Source organism: Lutra lutra, chromosome 4 (assembly GCF_902655055.1).
Source record: "Lutra lutra chromosome 4, mLutLut1.2, whole genome shotgun sequence".
NCBI classification, from domain to species: Eukaryota; Metazoa; Chordata; class Mammalia; order Carnivora; family Mustelidae; genus Lutra; species Lutra lutra.
This window is the reverse complement of record NC_062281.1, coordinates 68,666,965-68,687,803: the sequence shown is the minus strand read 5'-3', so window position 1 is coordinate 68,687,803 and position 20,839 is coordinate 68,666,965. Positions and strand designations below refer to the sequence as shown.

At 40.1% G+C, this 20,839-nt stretch overlaps 2 protein-coding genes across 6 annotated transcripts in view; one reads left to right on the top strand and one right to left on the bottom strand.

The window, feature by feature from the left end:
* Positions 1–7,029, top strand: part of MTFR1 (mitochondrial fission regulator 1) — a 62,872-nt gene extending 55,843 nt beyond the window's left edge. For all 3 annotated transcript variants that reach the window (XM_047726744.1, XM_047726743.1, XM_047726742.1), the window contains 4 exons: positions 1,607–1,839; positions 3,695–3,962; positions 4,529–4,697; positions 5,525–7,029. In XM_047726744.1, the coding sequence (XP_047582700.1) occupies positions 1,607–1,839; positions 3,695–3,962; positions 4,529–4,697; positions 5,525–5,593 (739 nt within the window). In that variant the 3' untranslated portion in view covers positions 5,594–7,029. The remainder of the gene's footprint in view (positions 1–1,606; positions 1,840–3,694; positions 3,963–4,528; positions 4,698–5,524) is intronic.
* A 5,669-nt stretch (positions 7,030–12,698) lies between these two features.
* PDE7A (phosphodiesterase 7A) overlaps positions 12,699–20,839 on the bottom strand; it is a 116,510-nt gene continuing 108,369 nt past the window's right edge. For 2 of the 3 annotated variants that reach the window (XM_047724596.1, XM_047724597.1), the window contains exons 11-13: positions 20,733–20,829; positions 19,751–19,831; positions 14,814–16,599 (exon numbers count right to left, since the gene is read on the bottom strand). In XM_047724596.1, coding sequence (XP_047580552.1) covers positions 16,391–16,599; positions 19,751–19,831; positions 20,733–20,829 — 387 coding nt within the window. In that variant the 3' untranslated portion in view covers positions 14,814–16,390. Of the gene's footprint in view, positions 13,739–14,813; positions 16,600–19,750; positions 19,832–20,732; positions 20,830–20,839 lie in introns of those variants that run through there. The other variant, XR_007126506.1, reaches the window with a different exon arrangement.

The window sequence follows — 20,839 nt, the reverse complement described above, 5'->3', positions numbered from 1 at the left end:
AGGGCCCTGGGATCATGACCTGAGCTGAAGGCTGATGCTTTAATGACTGAGTCACCCAGGCGCCCCTAAAGTTAGTATTTTTAAAGTTTCTTGCTAGTTAAGCTAAGGCTAGGGGACAACTGAGCTATTTAGTCTCCAGATATTTTTGTTTAATAATATTACGGGAAAAAAAGTTTACAGGCATCCTCCATGTATGGTAAATTAAGAGAGCATAAGCAAAATTAAATAATGAAGAAAAACTTCCGAATTCAGGGAAAACCAAAAGCTAAAGGTCCAAGAATTCCTTCATTTAGTACACAAGGTAGAATGAAGAATTATAACACTTGTCAAGCAAAAATAAAATACCAATATCCAGGTAAAGGAAAATTAAAATAGAATTTAATGATGGTTTTATAACAGGATTAGGTTTGAGTACATGTAACAGAGAAGCCCCAAATAATGGCGCCTTCTACAAGATGGAAGTTTATTTCTCTCAAATCAAAAATATCCAGAGTAGATAGTCTGAAACTGACAGTGGCTCTACAGTGTTCACAGGGACCCAGATAGGCTCTCTGCCATCCTTAGCATTGGCTTCTACGCCCAGGTTAGCCTTTGGCTGTCTGGGACTCTCAAGTCCAGTCATCACCTTGTACTCAAGACTCAGGAGCAAGGAATGGGGGTGGGGCAAGAGATGAAAGGACTTTCTCATGGAGTCCTCTCCTATCAACATCTGCCTACATCTTGTTAGCTAAAACTCAGTCACATGACCACATGAAACTGAGGGAACCTGGGATATGTTCATTAACTTGATTGTGGTGATTATTTCAAAATGTGTACTCAGATCATCATTCTGTACACCTTAGGTAAATACAACTGTCAATTTTACCTCAGTAAAGCTGGAAGAACAAAGGGCTTAAAGGCCCAGAAAACCCAATTGTAGAAAAATAGGATGAAACAGCTGAGCGTATAAATTGATGGTTGAAAAGAAATCTGAATTTTATTCTCAGCCTCAAAAGACTTATATTTGTAACTATGGAGCAGTGCTTAGTAAAAAACTTCTTTAAACCCAGGTGAAAAAATGAGACTGTGTATGTAGTTACTTCATGGGTTCAGTTCATTCTTGTCCCTCCTTTTCAGTTTCTGATGCTGTGTTTGGGCCATATTGTTAACACTATGTCTTGAAATTTGTTGAAACATCATACGTGGAAAACACTGAGTTGAAATGCAGAAGCCCAAGATCCTGGCAAAAGGCTACTGAATTACTCATTTGATTTTGTTGTCAAATGAAACCAGTAATTAGTTTACCATTTTTAAGAACATTAAGAGTTTCTTCACCTTAGTTCAAACCTACTCAAAACATGGATTAGCAAAAACGTTGTTGGAATCTGTGATGCTCCTGACAGTGTAGGTTTGTGCATATTACATAGAAATGAAGAATGATGGCAGTAAGAAACCTGGCTTGGTATGTACCTGCATCAGGTTGATAAGTACTTTGTTGTTTTGAAACTTATGGGAGGGGAGTCAGTCTGAAAAGTATTTCTCAGATACCATGTTCTGATTAATTGGTAATGATCCTTATATTTCCTTACAAACCCTTTGATCTAGCCATCCTTTTTCTTTCTTGCAGGACAGAGGTCAGATCAAGGCAACCTCTCCAGGATGACCTTCCTTTCTTTGAGAAGCCGCCAAGCAGGCAGTTTTCCTTACCAGACCTGTCTCCAGAAGATCCTCAACAGAAGACAGCACTAGCAAATGAGGAAGCATTGCAGAAGATCTGTGCTCTTGAAAATGAACTTGCTGCTCTCAGAGCTCAGATTGCCAAAATTGTAACCCTGCAAGAACAGCAAAATCTCTTTACAGGTCTGTAAATCGCACATTTAACCAGTGAACTGGAAGTTAGGAGAATGCCACTAATTTTAAAAGGTATTAGCAAGTAATAGCCCTGGGGTTGTTAAAAAACCAAAGATCAGTCTTCTCCATGGTTTAGTCTAGGACCCAGTCAAGTTTAAGTGGTTTTTGTGGTTTTGAGCAATTTTGATGCTATCAGAGAGAATGAATTTGGGAAAGTACTTAAATTCATAAAGTTGGATTGCTGTTATGTGAATGCACTTGGGACACTTTTGTCTGTGATTATGGCACCAATTTTATCAGCCGTGGAGTAATCTCAAAAGAGCCCTGACAGGGTTGAGTGCTGTTACTTACCTGCATATTGTAAGACAAGTCCTAGGCCTTTCTCCCTCCCTCTTCTGCTCTAAAATGGGCCAATAGTACCTATATGGTGGAGTTGTGATAGTAAATGTGGAGATTATATACAGTGCCTTTAGCACATGGTAGCTACTTAATAATCATTTGTCTTCCTCTTGCCCAGAGTAGAAACTGAATTCAGGTCCTGTGACTCCTGGTTTAGTACTGTTTGCTTTTATTGGTGTGCATTGTTAATTTGGAGAAGAAACCATAGCCTTGAAATCCTAGCCCATCAACCTGTTGGCAAGTAGTAGTTGTTTTTCCTAGTGGTGTTCCTGAGGCCTGGCTAGACTCAGAATTAGCCAATTCTAAAGGTTAAAGGATAAGGACAGTTACTCTGCTTCCGAGCCACTTATGCTCCTAGAGTTTAATGTAATCCAACACGGAAACCTCATCCAGCCTGTGTACTGCCAAGATGGACAGAGAGCAGATGCACTCTGGGCACTGAGTGCTTAAGAAGTAATTGGTTACTTAAATGAAATTTGCATGTAACTTTTTGAAATCCAGAAGTCCTGCCTTTGCTTTTAACTTTTCAATTGAATTTCTCTTTTGCTTTACCTCCCTCTTCCGGCAGACTATGAAAACTGCTGTAGTGAGGCAGTTTGGAGATTTATGTTATTAAATGTTCTATTTACAGTCAAAACCCCTTGAGTAAAAATTTTGCATTGAGCTCCCCCTAATCAGTACAGTTCAACCAGTGAACAACTATGCCCTCTCGTTATGCAGAAAGATGAATTTTTACATCCTTATTTTGTTATCACTTTAACTCTTACCTTGGTTACTGTTTTGAAAAGTAACACTTTTTCTTCTTTCAGAAATTTGTTGAATAATAAGCCTTAAAACTTTAAATGCCCAGTAAGTCTTACATATATATATTCCTAAAATGAATCACAAATTTACCAGTTTTTTCAAATACAGTACTGAATTGTCAAACTATGTTGAAGATGTTTATATAGTGCACACTGTTTTATATTTTATCTAAAAGTAGTTAGAGAGTGAGCAATAGCCAGGCTTGAACATTTGAGATCACAAAAACACCCCTGTTAAGTGGAACTTTTCCATCTGGAGAGTTTGGGATTAGATGCAGGTATTCAAGATTCTAACCAAGTAATCGAAACTTCCTTTACTCCCTTAACTTTCTTTCAAGCATATTGATCTCAGGTATACAAAAGTCCTTAACATAATTTTGCTGTTAAAAAGTGTTTTATTTATTTTTTTTTTTTTTTAAGATTTTTTTTATTTATTTGACAGAGATCACAAGTAGGCAGAGAGGCAGGCAGAGAGAGAGGAAGGGAAAGCAGGCTCCCCGCTGAGCAGAGAGCCTGACACGGGGCGATCCCAGGGTCCTGGGATCATGACCTGAGCTGAAGGCAGAGGCTTTAACCCACTGAGCCACTCAGGTGCCCCTGTTAAAAGTATTTTATTTGCCTGTTACCATCAAGATTAAATTGATTTTTCCTTATTTCTGTAGGTGACTTAGATCCTGCCACATCTGTTACTACACCACCATCCTCTATTCCACCACCACCACCGCCGCCGCCCCCACCTCCCCCACCCCTTCCCCCATCAGGGCTCCACCAAAGTGTATCATCAGCTATTGACCTGATAAAAGAGCGAAGAGAGAAAAAAGCCTGTGCTGGGAAGACTTTGGTTAAGAGCAGTCCAAAGAAACCTGATATGCCAAATATGCTAGAGATCCTTAAAGATATGAACAGTGTAAAACTTCGGTCAGTAAAAAGGTGAGAATATGTTTACCTTCTCTCACACTTCTTTATTTTTGTTGTGTTTTGTAAAACAAAGTACTAGACTCCTTGAGAACTTTGTTTTATAACATGATTACCATGAATAGTTCTAGTTTTTAGTTTTAAAAAAAAAATTCTTAGTTTTTATCTAAGAAATTAGCAGTCATTTCTAGGTTACACTTTGTCTTTCCCCCATTACATTTAAAGTTCTTTTATGTAAAGCCTTTGTTATTGTCCAGTCCTTCATTCAGTAAAGCTGTGTTGTATGCGCACTGTGGTGATCACTAGGCTTTGGGAGAATGGAACTGTAATTGCCCTGAAGGGAGAGCACACTGTGTGCTCTTGAATTGAATTGAGTAGCTATTCCTTGGGCATCTTTGTGTTCTTTTACTGAGCCTTAAATCTAGGGTTTCTGTCTCACTTCTCTCAGTGTTTGTCAGTAAGTTCATTGGGGATCTGTGATGCTAGAGACGTGCCATCAAGCATGTGCGGGCACACAGTGGACTTCTTGGAAGGATGCCAGCATACTGAAATGTCCCCTTGGTTTCTGTTCACTCCTTAAGGTCAGAACAGGATATAAAGCCCAAAACGGTGGATGCTACTGACCCAGCTGCCCTCATAGCAGAGGCTCTGAAAAAGAAATTTGCTTATCGATATCGAAGCGATAGTCAAGGTGAAATTGAAAAAGGAATTCCCAAACCTGCATCAGACACCACCTCAGAAACAGTGTTGGTGAGTATTGGGTCACCTCTTCCCTCGTACAGCATGGCAGTTTACTCCATTACTGAGCCACCTGTATTTTGTGACATTGAGCTGTGGCCTTAGCAAAATTCAGAAGGATGTGCTATGGGATTTAGCCCCTACCCACGAGTAGATTTCTAGAAGAGCATAAAAACGGAAGCAAAAGCCAACTCTTGGCTTCACTGCTTAGCATCTCCAGTGTTAAGTTTTCCATGCTGTGCTTGATTTCTGTGTAAGCATAATGAAGCGAAATTCATTATACTAAAATTTATATCTTAGGACAGTATGTATGTTGTGGAGGAGAATTCAAAAAGTAAAGATCATTTTCCTTTAGGGGGCCTTGTGAAAGTAGTCTGATGTGGGTGAGATCAACGTGGACCTTCCTTGCAGGATGTTTCAGGTCATAGGGGAGATTGAGCTTATTTTATGGAAACTCAAATACTAATTTATACATTCCCTTTACTGTCACGTGGTATATGTGCTTATCCATTCTAGAGAAGCAGGTATCTTAGAAATTGTAGCATCTTTGAAACTCTTTAGACATTGAAAAAAGGAAACCTCATACTTCATTCTTTTACTCAGAGACGTAAAATTAGACTAAAGCTTATGGTCTTGCTAAGATGGTTATAGTTTTCTAGGAAGTAATTTGCTTTCCTTGTTAATGTGTCATGTTCAGTTCATGGTTTTACTATTATCTAGCTGCTTGGTTTTTCATGCAGAACCTACCCACACCTTTGATCCATGATTAGGAGGGGAGGGTATCATTACTTTGACCTGAACCAATGTTTTTATTTATACTTTTTTTGTTTCTTTTCCAGTTTGGGCCACACATGTTGAAATCTACAGGAAAAATGAAGGCTTTAATTGAAAATGTTTCAACTTCCTAATAGTGAGCAGAGAAAAACTATCCTGTTGGTTTGTTAGGGCTGTTTGACAAGTAGAAATCAACACTATTTAGTAAATACCTGAATTTAGTATTCAGTGGTCTCCTTTAAGTCTAATTAGATTCAGCAATAACAAAAGCACTCTAAGTTTGTGGGTTTTGTTTTTTTTTCCCCCCCCTTGGGTGAGATTAGTTCTGAAGTTTTCCATAACATGTATTCAGACATGTGTTTTTAATGTATAGTCAGGATGTTCAGGTTTCTACTCTTGAGAACAATTATATAGATTTCAGAAGAAAGGACATTTGTAGATGTTGAGTTTTTAATTTTTAACACTAATTTATCTGTGCAGATATTTTATATGCATATATTTGGATATAAAATAGTATGTAGATTTTAATAATGATGTCAGTGAAGGTACTGTTACCATCATTAGTTGTCATTGATCATTTACTAAATGATGGAACACAGGTTGTTGGAGTGAAATATTTTGGATTGGAACCTTTTTGCCTTGAATAGGACTTTTACCTTAGATTCTCTCATTTCCTTGGAGATGGGGTTCAAAGTAGGAACCAGATAATGTTCACTGCTGAAAATTCCATAATGCTTTCATTTAAAGGGAAGTCAGGGACTATGAAAGCTGCTTTCACTTTAGTGCTGTCCAGCACTGAAAAAGAAAATATTAGTTTTCCTATAGTGAGAAATCAGATTACTGAATTAAATCTATAACAGGTGGAAACCACAATGTACCATCTTTTTTTTTTTTCCAGTTGAATAAATGGCATCATAAAGATAACTTGTTGCTAAGGTAATACATAATGGAAATGGTAATATAATGGAGTTTTAAGATTTTTAATATTGGTCAAATATAGTAGCTTTATAATGAAACCTTGAATAGGCAAAAGAATTTCATATAAGTTTATCATTGGTCAGAGTGCTGTTCTGTTGAATTTGAATGCAGCAAACCTTAGGTGCTATTAGAAAATGGAGAACAGCCTTTCTCATTGAGGGCTTCTGAGGAATTGCTATACCTGATCATTTGTGAATGCTTGATAATCTTTATGGTTTTCTGTATTTCTGTTAAACTCATAGTTAATGCCAGAATCTCTTACCATGAGTAAATATTTGGATTTACTTAAATCTAGAAAAAGAAGTGAAGATAGGAAGAGGAGAATTTACTTTTAAGTTATTGAAAATACGTGCAATGTTCTCAATATTAGCAAATGTTACTCAGCTTAAATTTGAACTGTGACTTATTTTACATATGTTGTTGATTACATTGTTTCTGGTTTATAAATTCTGCCTTTAAAAAAATTCAGAAAATTTGCCTGAATTACATATTTTGACCTCCTAAGAATTTGTATCAGTATTGAATTTTGGCCACTTCTCCAATTGAAGGAAGTTACTGTTTTAAAATAAAGCAAACTTATGTTTTCCTTGGACCACAAGGCATATGTATTATTTTTTAATGGGTAAGATTCTCTTATATCGTACATGCAGATTCTTTAGAATTTACTTTCTGTATTCTGAAGGTGGAAAACTGTTGCCACTTACTCACCAGTCTGTTTCTCCCACTCAGCACAATGCCTTAAGTGAAAGATGATAAAAATAAACTTTCTGAGCCTCAGCTATAAAATGTAAAGTAACTAGTATGTTTTGTCTCCTATGATCTGACTAGTCCGAGATGCACTATATATACATACTGAATGGGAGTCAGAGAGCGCTGGACTTGGGAGTTCTACAAGTCATTGTGTTTTCAAAACAGGAATAATGCTCAGCTCAGTCATTGAGGATTACATGAAATAAGTTTGAATGCATTCTATGAGTGGTAGATAGCTAAATAATTACTACTCACATGATTTTACGTGAGGGTGCTGTAGTTTCCAGTAGACTGATTTCTGCTCGGTGTCATCCTGGATACTGCTTGCACAGACTTGTGGTGGAGCAGAAGTCACGGGCCGGTCTGTGCAAGAATCCTGTTTTCTTGATATATCTAGTTCTGGAGTCTGTGTCTCAATGATGAAGAATACAACGTGAGGTAACAACTACCAGAAACAAATACTTTGGAAAAACCATCCTTCTAACAACTCCAAAATTAGGGAGTTTTCTCTGAGGGATAGAATGAGGCAGAAGTAGACTTTTGGGAGGCAGTCCAGGATAGTGGTTTAGAGAGCTTAGAAAGCTGCTAAACTCAAATTTACATATAAAACAATTGTTCTTGAAGAACTAAGGGCTGACTGAATGGCTTCTGTACAATGGAAGAGAGAGGGACCACAGAGAGAAAGGTAGGTGAGAGGTAGTAATGACAGGAACCCCAACCCCAGTGCGGCAAATTACATAAGGAGGGATATCCTGGGTGAGCCGGTGTGCAGATTTGTCCACCTGGGGCACAGCAAAAAAACTGGTTTAAAGGGCAATTAGCCCATGAGTGAAGGAGAGCCATTTACTAACTACAGCTGTCAGAAGAATGGTGGAGAAACTGCTGGGCCTCAGGTGGAAAGCACTGCTAGTTACCATTGTTTATGTTCCCCTTCCATCTTGATAGTATAGACTGGAGCAGAGTCCAGGCACTCTAGCCAACCTGCTGGGCCACCCCAGTGAGCCTCAGGCCCCCACTAGCTTGAGCCATTCCTCCCAAAGGTGGCCCTAGCATAGTGTGCATAGGATATCCCTGGCCTGTGCCTGCTTCCATTCCGGCTCACCATGCAAAGCTGTCAGGCAGCTGCAGTCTGCACAGAGCATTCCTACACACGGCCACTCCTTCAGGATTGGGATGAGTAGCTGTTTTGCCTACTTTATAGAAGCAAAGAAAGGCAAACAAAAGAATAGGACAAAACCTGAGAAAAAGAACTAAACAAAATGGAGATAAGCATGTTACCTATGAGGGGGTGGCTGGGTGCATTTTAAAAAAAGACGCACGTATTTGCTGGCTGCCTATAAGAGACTTATTTCAGGGGCGCCTGGGTGGCTCAGTGGGTTAAGCCGCTGCCTTCGGCTCAGGTCATGATCTCAGGGTCCTGGGATCGAGCCCCGCATCGGGCTCTCTGCTCAGCAGGGAGCCTGCTTCCTCCTCTCTCTCTACCTGCCTCTCTGCCTGCTTGTGATCTCTGTCAAATAAAATCTTTAAAAAAAAAAAAAAAAAAAAAAAAAAAGCTTCTGCCTTCAGCTCAGGTCGTGATCCCAGGGTCCTGGGATCGAGCCCCGCATCGGACTCTCTGCTCAGTGGGGAGCCTGCCTCCTCCTCTCTCTCTGCCTGCCTCTCTGCCTACTTGTGATCTGTCAAATACATAAATAAAAAAAACTTATTTCAGATCTAAAGACACATCTGTTGGAAGTGACAGGATGAAGAAAGTTATTCCATGCAAACAAACAGTAAGAAGGCTAATGTTAACAATACACATATCATACAAAATAGCAAAGACTAGGGGGCAAACATGTGGCTCAGTCTGTTTAAGTGTCCAACTCTTGATTTTGGCTCAGGTCATGATATTGGGGTCCTGAGGTGGGCTGCATCAGGCTCCATGCTCAGCAGAGTCAGTGTGTCCCTCCCTCGTTGCTCATCCCCCACCCCCCTCATGCTTGTTTTTTTTGCAAATAAATAAAATCTTCAAAAAAAAAAAAAGACCAAGACTGTAACAAAAGACAAGGGCATTACATAATGATAAAGGGGTTGATCCAAGAGGATCTAACACTTATAAATACCTATGCAGCCAACACAGGAGCATATAAATATAGAAAGCAAAATATTGAGACATAAACATAAAAGAAAGTGACAGTAGTATTTTAATAGTAGGAGCCACTAAGACCCCCACTTACATCAATGGATAGATCATCCAGAGAGAAAATAAGCAAACACTGGCCTTAAATGACACATTAGACCAGATGGACTTGATACAAAACATTCCATTCCCCCAAACTGTAGAATACAGATTCTTTTCAATTATACACAGAACATTCTCCAAGAGCGATCACGTTAAGCCACAAAAGTTTAAATAAATTCAATATCAGGCCTCTTTTTTTCTAACAGTTAACAGTATGAAACTAGAAATCATTTACATTAAAACTGGTAAAAACACAAAAATATGGAGACTAAAAAACATTATTAAACATTAAGTCAATGAAGAAATCAAAGAGAAAATTAAACACTTTAAGACAAATGAAAAATGAAACAACTTTGCAAAAGCCATAGAATGCAACAAAAGGCAGTTCCAAGAGGGAAGTTCATGGCTAAAGAAAGTCTACCTCAAGAAACAAAAATCCCAAATAAGCTACCTAAGTTTGTATCTAGTTAGTAGAAGGAAGGAAATAATAAAGATTACAGAGGCCAGCACTGCCCTGATACTAAAAGACAAACCACATAAAAAGAAACTACAGGTCACTATCCCCAATGCAAATAGATGCAAAAATCCTCAACAAAGTACTAGCAAACAGAATTTAGTATGTTAAAAGGGTCATACACCATGATCAAATGGGATTTATTCCAGGGATGCAAGGATGGTTTGACATCTGCAAATCAATGTGATATACCACATTAATAAAACAAGGATAAAAATTATGATTATCTCAACAGATGCAGGAAAAAGAAACACCACAAAATCTGATGGCCATTTGTGATAAAAACAAAGTGGGTGTAGAGGGAACGTACCTGAACATAATAAAGGCCACGTATGACTGACTCACAGGAACATTGTCCTCAATGTTGAAAAGTTTAAAGCTTTTCCTCTAAGATCAAGATAGGGATACCCACTCTCACCACTTTTATTCAATATAGTATTGGGAAGTCTAGCTGTAGCAATCAGGAAAAAAAAAAGACATCCAAATAGAAAAGTAGTAAAACTCACTATTTGCAGTTGACATACTATATATAAAAAACTCTAAAAGGGTCTACCAAAACACCATTATAACTATAAATGAATTCAGTTATGAAATTTTAGACAGGGTCACCTGGGTTGCTCAGTTGGTTAAGCATCCAACTTTTGATTTTGGCTCAGATCATGATCTCAGGTTTGGGACTGAGCCTCTCGTTGGGCTCCACGCTCAGCAGGGAGTCTGCTTGAGATTCTCTCTCTGTCTCTCACCCCTGAAATCGTTTTAAAACCAGTATACAGGGACGCCTGAGTGGCTCAGTTGGTTAAGCGGCTGCCTTTGGCTCAGGTCATGATCCCAGCATCCTGGTATCAAGTCCCACATCGGGCTCCTTGCTCAGCAGGAAGCCTGCTTCTCCCTCTGCCTCTGCCTGCCACTCTGTCTGCCTGTGTTCACTCTCCGACCAAAAAAAAAAAAAAAAAGTATACAAAAGTAACCTACAGAAATCAGTTGTAGTTCTATAAAAAAAAGTTCTATTAAAAAAAAAGTTCTAGAAAAAAAAGTTGAGAAAATAATCCCATGTATAATTGCATTAGAAGAAGATACGTGGGAATAAATTTAAGGAAGTGACACCTAGACGGTGAAAATTATAAGACAACTGATGAAAGAAACTGAAGATGACACATACCATGCTCATGGATTGAAAGACTTGGTATTGTTAAAATGCTCAAACTACCCAAAGAAATCTACAGGTTCAGTGCAGTCCCTATCAAAGTGCCAACAGCATTTTTTTTTTTTTTTTTTTACAGAACTAGAACAAATAATCCTAAGATTTGTATGGAATCACAAAGACCTTCCAATAGCCAAAGCAATCTTGAGAAAGAACAAAGCTGGAGGCACTGTGCTGATTTCAAAACTTATTACAAAACTCTAGTAATTAAAACAGTATGATACTGGCATAAAAACAGACCTATAGATTAATGAAACCGAATAAAGAGCCCAGAAATAAAGCCAGGCATATATGGTCAGTCAATCTGTGACAAAGGAGCCAAGGATGTACAATATCTTCGTAAGTGGTATTGGGAAAACTGGTTCACTTATACCGTATACAGAAATTCAAATGGATTAAAGACTTGAATAGGAGGCCTAAAACCATAATCTCCTAGAAGATACCACAGGCAGTAAGGTCTTTGACACTGGTCTTAGAAATAGGCTTTTTGGAGCAGTCTCCTTAAGCAGGGGCAACAAAAGCTGCAATAACAAGCAGGATCCTATCAAACTAAAAAGCTGTGCACCGCAAAGGAAACCCATCAACAAAATGTAAAGGCAGCCACTTAGTGGGAGTTGTTACTTACAAACTGTACATCTGATAAGGGGTTACTATCCAAAACATAAAGAAATTATACAACTTCTATCAAAAAAACAAATAACCTGATTAAAAAAAATGGGCAGAGGATTTGGATATTTTTCCAGAGAAGACATACAGATGGCCAAGAGGTGCACAAAATGATGTTTGTCGTCATCAAATTGAAACCACATACCATCAGACTGACCAGCATCAACAAGTGTTGGTGAAGATGTGGAGAATGTATATTACAATCAAATTTGAAGGTTAAATGATTTTGCCAGTCATGGATGTTAAAAAAAAAAAACTCAAGAATTACTAGAAATGGTGTCATTTTCATCATTAACCAAACTAAAACCATTCTCCTAAACCATACCCCAATATTTTGCACCTACTTTGTGTAATACAGAAACTGCCATATTATAGAATGCTTTTCACACATCATTTTGCCACCCAAACATTTTGAGAACAGAGACCAGGGTTTTGTCATTTTTAATACCTTTATTACATCCAGTGCCGTGCTCTCTGCATACAACAGGAACCCAGGTGTTGCTGACCACATGATTCACCATAGACAGACTAGTTTTGATATAATTGTTCAATATTAGACTGATGGCTAAAGAGGAAAGACATCAATACCAAATTAGTTTGTTCAACAAACATTTATTGATGGCCCAAATTTACGCTAGCCCTGTGCCAAGCACAAGAGACTAGAAGGTGAATGAGACCTGCTGTGTGCTCCCTGTCAACTCACCTCCAAGTAGTGGTCATTCTACCTACAGACCGTGGATACTTGGGGGCCTTCCAAAAGACACAGGTTGTCTGCAGATCCTTAGCAAGCAAGGAATGGTTCAGATGAACTCTTGCATGTTTATTTAAAAACATCAGTGAATGCATATTAGCTGTATGTCACAGTATATTTTCTCAAGCAGGAGATACTGATTGGGAGAGGATTTAGTATTTATACTGTAAAAAAAGTTCACATGAAAACATCGTAAACCTCTGATGCGAAAGTTAGAGAGTTTTAAGAAAACTTAAAGCTTAAAGAGCCAGGAAAGCATTTTGGAAAAAGAAACCAATATAGGAATCTTCAAAGAATTACTAGCACCTCTAACCTGTACCTCAGGTACAAATATATTTCCCAGGTTTGCAAAGGACATAAAATATTTGCTTCTTTTATACAAAGAGGATCATTATAAACCATCACATTTACAGAATACAAATACTGACCATGTACCAGATTATTTTTCGTTAAGCTAAGGCTTGTGCCAAAATTTCCTCTCCATGAACCTCTACCCTCAAGGCAGAGGAGATGCCCCGCCCCCCCCCCGCCACTGAAGTATTGGGCCTAGAGACCCAAAAGGCTGCTACATGCTCGACAATTCTTTGAAGTCTCCCGTTTTAAAAATTCATGTGAATTTTAATTCTGTTCCATAACATTTACTTAAGTGTAATCTTCTAAATTATTGAACTGTTTCTTCAAATTTCTTCTAGAAAATCAATGTTCAAGGAATATAGGTTATATTTAAGGAGTAGGGCTGTAGACTGTGACCTCCACGTACATGTAACAAAACATGATTTTTCAGTGGGTTTATGATATGCGTAGGCAGGAAATGGGAGCAATACTGAGGTGTCTCTCCCAAGAATGGAAATAAGAAGAAAATCCTTTGACTATCAAACAGTAAGAAACACAAAATGGATCAGGGTAGAAGCAATCAAACGCCGGCAGATGGAGCCCGGGCAGGCCCAACAGAGACAAAGCTGAAGGTACTGACAGATCTACTGGGTGTGCCAATCAGAAGCTGATGTGGAGAAGCAACTACTGGCAGAGAATCTCTAGCATCATCCAGGGGAAGAGCGTACCCTGGTCGACACACATGGATATCAGCAGGTATATCCCCACAGGGAGATGGATGCACGAGGCAACTTGCTTCCCTTGCTCAGAATCCATGCTCACCAAGTAACCGCTGATCATAATTTGACTTCCCAGGAAGGTTTGCCTAAAGGGAGAGAATGATCGATAGTTATATTTCCATTATAAATTGAAAAAAAATACTAACTTTTAAATAAAATATCAGTTACTGTGAGCTTGGTTAATGTGTTTCCTGAGAAAGTTCCACTTCCCATGTGCTGACATACTAGGTCTGTAAAGATCTTCTCAGAGCCTGTAAAGATCTCATCAGACTCTAGATGCATCAAATTTGCCAGGGTGGTGCCGCCTTAACTGGCCATTGACCTGCCCCAGCTACAGTCCACTTGACTACCGTCAGACTTTTGTACCCGTGTTGTCCAATATGGTAGCCACTAGCCACAGGTGGATATTGAGCACTTGAAATGTGGCTAGTCTGAACTGAGATGTGCTGTAAGTGTAAAATATGCACCAGATTTCAAAGACTTCGTATCCCCAAAAAGAATGTAAAACATCTCAACAATTGTTTTTTCTAAGATGATGACTACCTATTGAATTGATAACAATATTTTGGATATATTGGAATAAATGTTAATAAAATAATTCCGTCTGTTTCTTTTTCCTTCTTAAAATTTGGCTAGTAGAAAATGGATAATTCACTTACATGGCTCACATTATATTCCTACTGGACATCACTCTTCTCCGCAAATAATGACAGTATGTTTGATTTTAAAGTTTGTACTTTATCCTTTCTAATGAATTGGACTGGGGAAGACACTGGAAGGCCCAGTGGTGCCTGTCTTACACTGGTACCAGTCAAAGCAAAGGCCAATATAACTAGTATTTAAGTCCTTGCAAGAGGCGCTGATGTCTTAGGCAATTCCCAACTGTGGGAACAGTAAGGCTGTGGAGTCAAGAGGTATGGCTCAAAGCTGACTTGTACCTTGTATCAGTCCAAACTCTGAGCCGACTAACTGGGGCCGCTCGCTCCCGCGTGAGCTGCGGATGACGGCACAGAACCCCAGAGGACTGCGCCTGCACCTAGCTCTGCCTAAATAAATAGTGGATGAGAGACTGCTAGCACAAGAAGCGGAATCTTTGCTTTCTAATAATTTAGCATCATGATTTCCAAAAGATTGAGTTGGAAGTTAAATATCAAAGATAAATATGTGAAAAGATAGGTTTTTATTCATCAAAAGTTAACAGCAACAGGCACATATGAAAATGAGTATGGCAAAGCCTTTTACAAATGGCTTTACACTCAAGCTTTCTCCCAAGAAAATGGCTGTTGCAACAAACTGTAAACATAATCGATAAACAGTCTTTTACAGTAACAAGGGAAATACAGTTGAACTAAAAGAAAGCACCGGTTTCTCTTAAAACTAGATTACAGTTGTGCTTACTATACATAAAACAATTTAAAACAAATTACAAAAGTGGAATGTTTGAAGTTTAAAATTAGTCCTTAGATTTTGTCCTAGAAAACATCTGTTCACATCAAAAGGCCCATCAAAGGGTAACGTTTCATCAAAGGGAGGGACAAGAAAACAATGCACTTTTTTCAAATCAAAACAAGAAGTTTGGTCACTTAGCTTTGTGCATAGTTTAAGGCAACTGGAGCAGTCTGGTACAGCTCACCTACCTTCCCCTCCCCCAGTGTGGCTGCGCATTGTGTCACATTCTAAAATAATAAATAATTTCCCACGTGGATAAATATAACACATGCACAGTCACACATGCACAGACATGCACGCAAACATACATCCACACATTCACACACAACATACCTCTCACTCACTGCAGCGAAAGGGACTTTAGTACCCTTGCTCTGAAGGACACACTTCCCCATCCCACTTTATTTCAGATTGGCAAATACCCTGAGCTGATTATGGTGTTTTAAACATTCCACCTTTTTCTTGCATGTGCAGGTCAAGTGTACAGTAGTGAAAACAACATGCAATGTCTTCACTGCAGAATCATAATACAGCTAGGACATTGGTGTTCTTCCCCTCCCGCCCCAAATGAAAAACTAATAGTTAAAAAAAATTGCATTGCCAAACAGCACTGGAGGGAAAGCTTGGCGGTACTCTACGATAAATGCTCAGTTTCCAGTGCGCAAAATAAAACTATAGCAAATGGGAGGCTTTGGTGGCATCCAAAGAAGAAAAAAGGCAAACCAGGGGAAAGAGCTGCAGTTTCAGTTTGATCTGTAAAATTCTTAGTGGTTCCTTCACAATCATGCTCCAAGGCAATTTAGAACCAGTATTTCAGAGTTGATTTGTAAACATCGAGTCTCGCAGGAGGCAGCAGAGGCTGGGCACTTCACATTTCCATTTTCTCAGAACTTAGTGGAAGGTACAGATACACAAAGTTGCATCAGACTGGTTAAATTCCAAGAGATTTCTGCTGAAAGATACAGTTCAAGTTTCGTGGTTCGAAGAATAAATGCTTTGAAAGACTCGTGGCACACCGGAAAACTTCCTCTGTTACTCCTTTCCAATGGGCTCCTGCTGGGCTTTGCATATTCAAGGTTTCACACGAAAGCCAAATGCATATTGCTATGTGTTCAGGTCTTATAATTAAAAAGTGGGGTCACATGATCCGAGAGACGACACCTTGGGAATAACGCTGGCCTCGTTCCTTCGGAAACCTTGGCAGCCAAGAGAACGTCCTCTCACCTCGAGACCCCATTTCACATTTCTAAAAACCTGCAGGAGGCAGTCTGTCCCACTGCTTCCGGGGGCTATGATAACCGATTTTCCTGAGGTAATAACTGTGAGTTCAACTCCTCGAACGCAGCGTCCGTGTCCTCACTGGTGGACTGTTCTCTCTGCAGCCCCTTCCAGCTGGCTTTGTTCAGCCCCATATGTCCGAGCATCGTCTGCGAGAGCCTGGTATTGGAAAACCGGGCCCATTCTGTGAATAAAGGCTCCACTAGGTAAGTCATGAAACCTTGAGAAAATAAGAGAAAAAGGGCATCAACATATATTCTGAAACTTTATCTTCAGAACATCTATCCAGCGTTTATTCTCTTAAGTCCTAACCGGACATCACCCAAGTTTTCAGCAAGGATGTGTGTGCGTAAGTTGACCTAACTTCTCTGATGAACTATTGAGTAACTCAATGGGACTTGAAGTAAAGGTGAACTGACAAACACATCCAATCTTTTCTGATGATTCCTCTCCACTGGGCAAGCATATCCTATCTGAGCAAACACTCAGTGGCCCTCTCAGCTCTGCAGAAAGGACACACCGTTCCCACGGAGACAGCTGGAGGCGAGGAGGGGTCTTTTCCAAAGGCCTTTGGGTGATGAGGTGGGAACTGAAGCAGCACAGTCCTCACACCTGGTCAGGCTTACAACTGGCCACTTTATTTGAGTCAGAATTTACAGAGCCAAAACTCATGAAAAAAATGCAAATTCTATCACTGCTACGTTAACAGTGCTTAAATTTTCTTCACCTCCAGAACTTTTTCTTTTTGGCAAAAGACCATGTGGACCACAGACAACTTAGGTTACATTTAGGCAACAAAAAAATCTGGAGTTAAAGCAATCAGCACCTGACTTTTCATTAGAAAACTGTACAGATTGTGGTATCTGAACTAGTTGTTACTATTGGAAATAAGGCTTTCTTCCATTTCTTCCATTCCCTCCACACATATTAACTGAGAACCGACTATCTGCCAGGCACTGTTCTAGAGTGGCCAGGAAGATAGCAATGAATAGATATGCCCTCAAGAAGTTGTGTTCTGGTGAAGAGAAAAAACAAATAGAGAAATGTCATCACTGGTCAAAGCAGCACTGTTCTGGGAGCCATCCTCACACCACAGTGCCAAGTTGAACTGTCACCCAACGCCCTATCTTTTCAAGGTGCCACAGTGAAGTCGTGAGCAGCTGGAGTTTTATCCCCAAATGAGATCCACCCATTATTCCAATTGGCTGAGAGCTTCTGGATCTTGCCTGTAACACCCAACAATCCAGAAGTATTACTTCAGGCTCTAGGTTAACCTCATTCTTTTAGCTCTTAAGCACCTGGTGAAAATGAATGGCCGGTGTCCTGGACACAGCCACGCAGCGCCCTCTCCGAAGGTGGGGTGCCATTCATCAGCTGCCTGGGAACCCACTTACTGTTCTAGCCCACAGGCTTCTCTCACTGCCACACACACCACAGGACACCATGCCAAATGCCTTACTTACCCAGGACATAATCTTTTCTTGTTTAACAAACTATTATTCCTATTAGAGAAGGAAACTGGATTAAACATGACTTCTACTTACTGACCCTGTGCTGGCTCTGAGTAGTCACAGTATTTACAGTCCCATGATTTATCCTAGAAATAGAACTTTCAATCCCTGTTTTACCTGGGATTTGATGTCAAAAAACCAGTATCTGTTAACTGTACAAATTGGGCAAACTACCTGAAAAGGAGGCTACTGGTGGTACTTTTGTCGTAGGGTGGTTGTGAGGAGTCAGCAGATGTCAACTTTTACTGTCATTTTCTGTGAAATCTTTGTCCCTCAGATAACCTTACCCAGAACTGTCCCAACATGGACAAGATCTATAGATGGGAATGAAGAGTTTAAGGGACCCAGCTTCTCTTCCCTTTTAAAAACTGCAATTTTAAAAAACCTCATTGTAAGTTTCCTCATTAACCGAGGGGGTCATTTACTTAGGCAAAAGAATGTGAAGGGCAGCTATGGGGACTCTGCTACCCACTCTCCTCTCTTCGATTCAATCCCCTTTGCCCATGTTTCACCCATTCTTTGGCATTTGAAGAGACACAACAGATCTGCTGCTTAACTGTCTTCTCATCCTCCCCAAAGAAAACATCGCCCTCGGTAAAGTTCCTCAGGCTTCCTGGCTGCCTGAGATCTCTGGGCACCCCAACACCCCCATACCATTCCCGAAGGCCTGCGCCCCACTCTGCTGGGCATGGCTCTTCATCTTCCCTACCCCTCCCTCTGCGGTCAAGTCCTTTCCTACCCGCTGTCTTCCATGTGACCATCCTCTGTGGTTACAATAGATTTCTGAATTATTAGATTCTGAGCATTAGATTTCTGAATTTCTCACCCTACAGCACAGCCCTCTTTTCAAAGTATTATGGTGCAGAAGCACGTTATCGTCTGAGTTTCTAGAAACTTTCTCTTTCTGAAATTTGTGTACACATTTTATGTTCACCAATGCTCCAAGACCCTACTCAACACCAACTACCAAAATTATACTCATCCCTCAATACCTAGCTGACCTGCCCCTCGGCACACTGTCCTCCTACTTTACACTCAAAACCCCACTGGCCACTCCCTGCTCTTGCACAACAAGCTGTCCAAACTGCAGTCACAGCCCATCTCCCTGTGTTTTCCATGACAGCTACGCTGGAGTAAGGTTCTCAAGTGCCCCCTGCCTCCAGGGGGCGTGGCAGGCCCTCAGGAACACATCCCCAAGGACAAGGGCCGGGGAACCAGGAGAGACATGGATCCTGTGCTCTGGATGTCTGGAAAAGGGGTGACTCTGCCTGCAGACAGCGGAAGGCAGCTTCTGGGGGAGATGGCTCTTCCGGAAAAATGAGTCAGCAGGCAGGTGGGAAGGATGGCGAGGCAGAAAGAGTGAAGGGGCGTCACAGATTTGGGGAACAGGGCCGAGTCCCAAGCTGCTGTGGGTGCGTGAGGGGTGGATGCTGCGGAGTAGAGGCCCGTGCAGAAGCTGAAGAACGAGCCAAAAGCAGAGTGAAAAGAGACAAGGAAGCAGTAGTGGAAACTGATCTTCACGTTATGGTCCTGCTCGCTCAGTGGTCCCCTTTCTCACTGGCAACGCCAGACTCGTGCAAAAGAAGCTTCCACAGGGGCAAACCATGTATTCTTTCAGTGTCAGAACAGACACGAAGCTACTGCTACCTGTTTTGCAAAAATCATGGTTCAGGGGACCTAAGATCAAATGAGAGCAAATTATGAAAGCCAAAAATGGAAAAAACTGGTACAATTTCTTCAACTAAAAAATAGAAATGAGCACAATTTTAATGTTATATATTTCAAATGTGCATCTCTTCTTGACAAAACTAAAGTCAGCAGCACTTTTCTAAGCAGTTATAACTAAATAAGCACAGTTACCGATCTGGATGTTGGCAATAGATTCAGTCTGACGATCACAAAGTGGACTCACACCCAAGTGATACTTCTTTTCTATATCTCCTAAAATTAAAAAAAAAAAAAAAAAGAATTATTAGTTTGGAACATACCTATTGCTTAAGTATATAATTAGAGTCCTCATCTTACCTGTAAATTCCTTAGGAAAAACGACATACTTAATCCTCCTGAGAGGATGGCTTCTAACTTAGCTCTTTTTTGAATTTTTAAGTTATTCACAGATAGAAAAAGTTGCCAAGCTGATATCCTATTTTAAATGGAGGAGATGGGGGCGCCTGGGTGGCTCAGTGGGTTAAGCCACTGCCTTCGGCTCAGGTCATGATCTCGGAGTCCTGGGATCGAGTCCCGCATCGGGCTCTCTGCTCAGCAGGGAGCCTGCTTCCTCCTGTCTCTCTGCCTGCCTCTCTGCCTGCTTGTGATCTCTCTCTGTCAAATAAATAAATAAAATCTTTAAAAAAAAAAAATAAAAAAAAAAAATAAATGGAGGAGATGAAAAACTTCACTAGGTGTTACCCCAAGACTGTATTTCTGTCAGCATTTTAATTTAAAACTTAGATTTCTAAAAGGAAGGGGCTTGAAATGAAGATCCTGAGTTCCTGGCTTTCAATTACTAAAAATATCCTGCCGTTCATAGAGCCATAGCTTCCTCACAGGGCAAAGATAGAACAAGGGAAATCTTTATGTACAGCAAAATTTCCAACCTGATCTACATCTGTTTACAAATGCATACATATATTCATATCTGATCATTTCAAAAGTGAACTGTTTATTTCCAAAATAGGTGTTCAATTGGTACATTATTTATTCTATGTATATCTACTGTGAACTGTCACTAAAAATAGCAAGCATCTCTTGCTGGACTCCTGTAAATGTCTGGGTTAGTTTATCCACATGATGCTAAAAATGGAACTGAACAGACTACTTATCACTCAAAACTGTAACTTGCCTTGATGGAAGAATTCCTCTGTTACTTTCTCACTCCACTGCTTGCTTAACTCCCAGGTCCGACATGGGTTACAAATATCAGCACATTTCAAAGCCATCTAGCAAGCA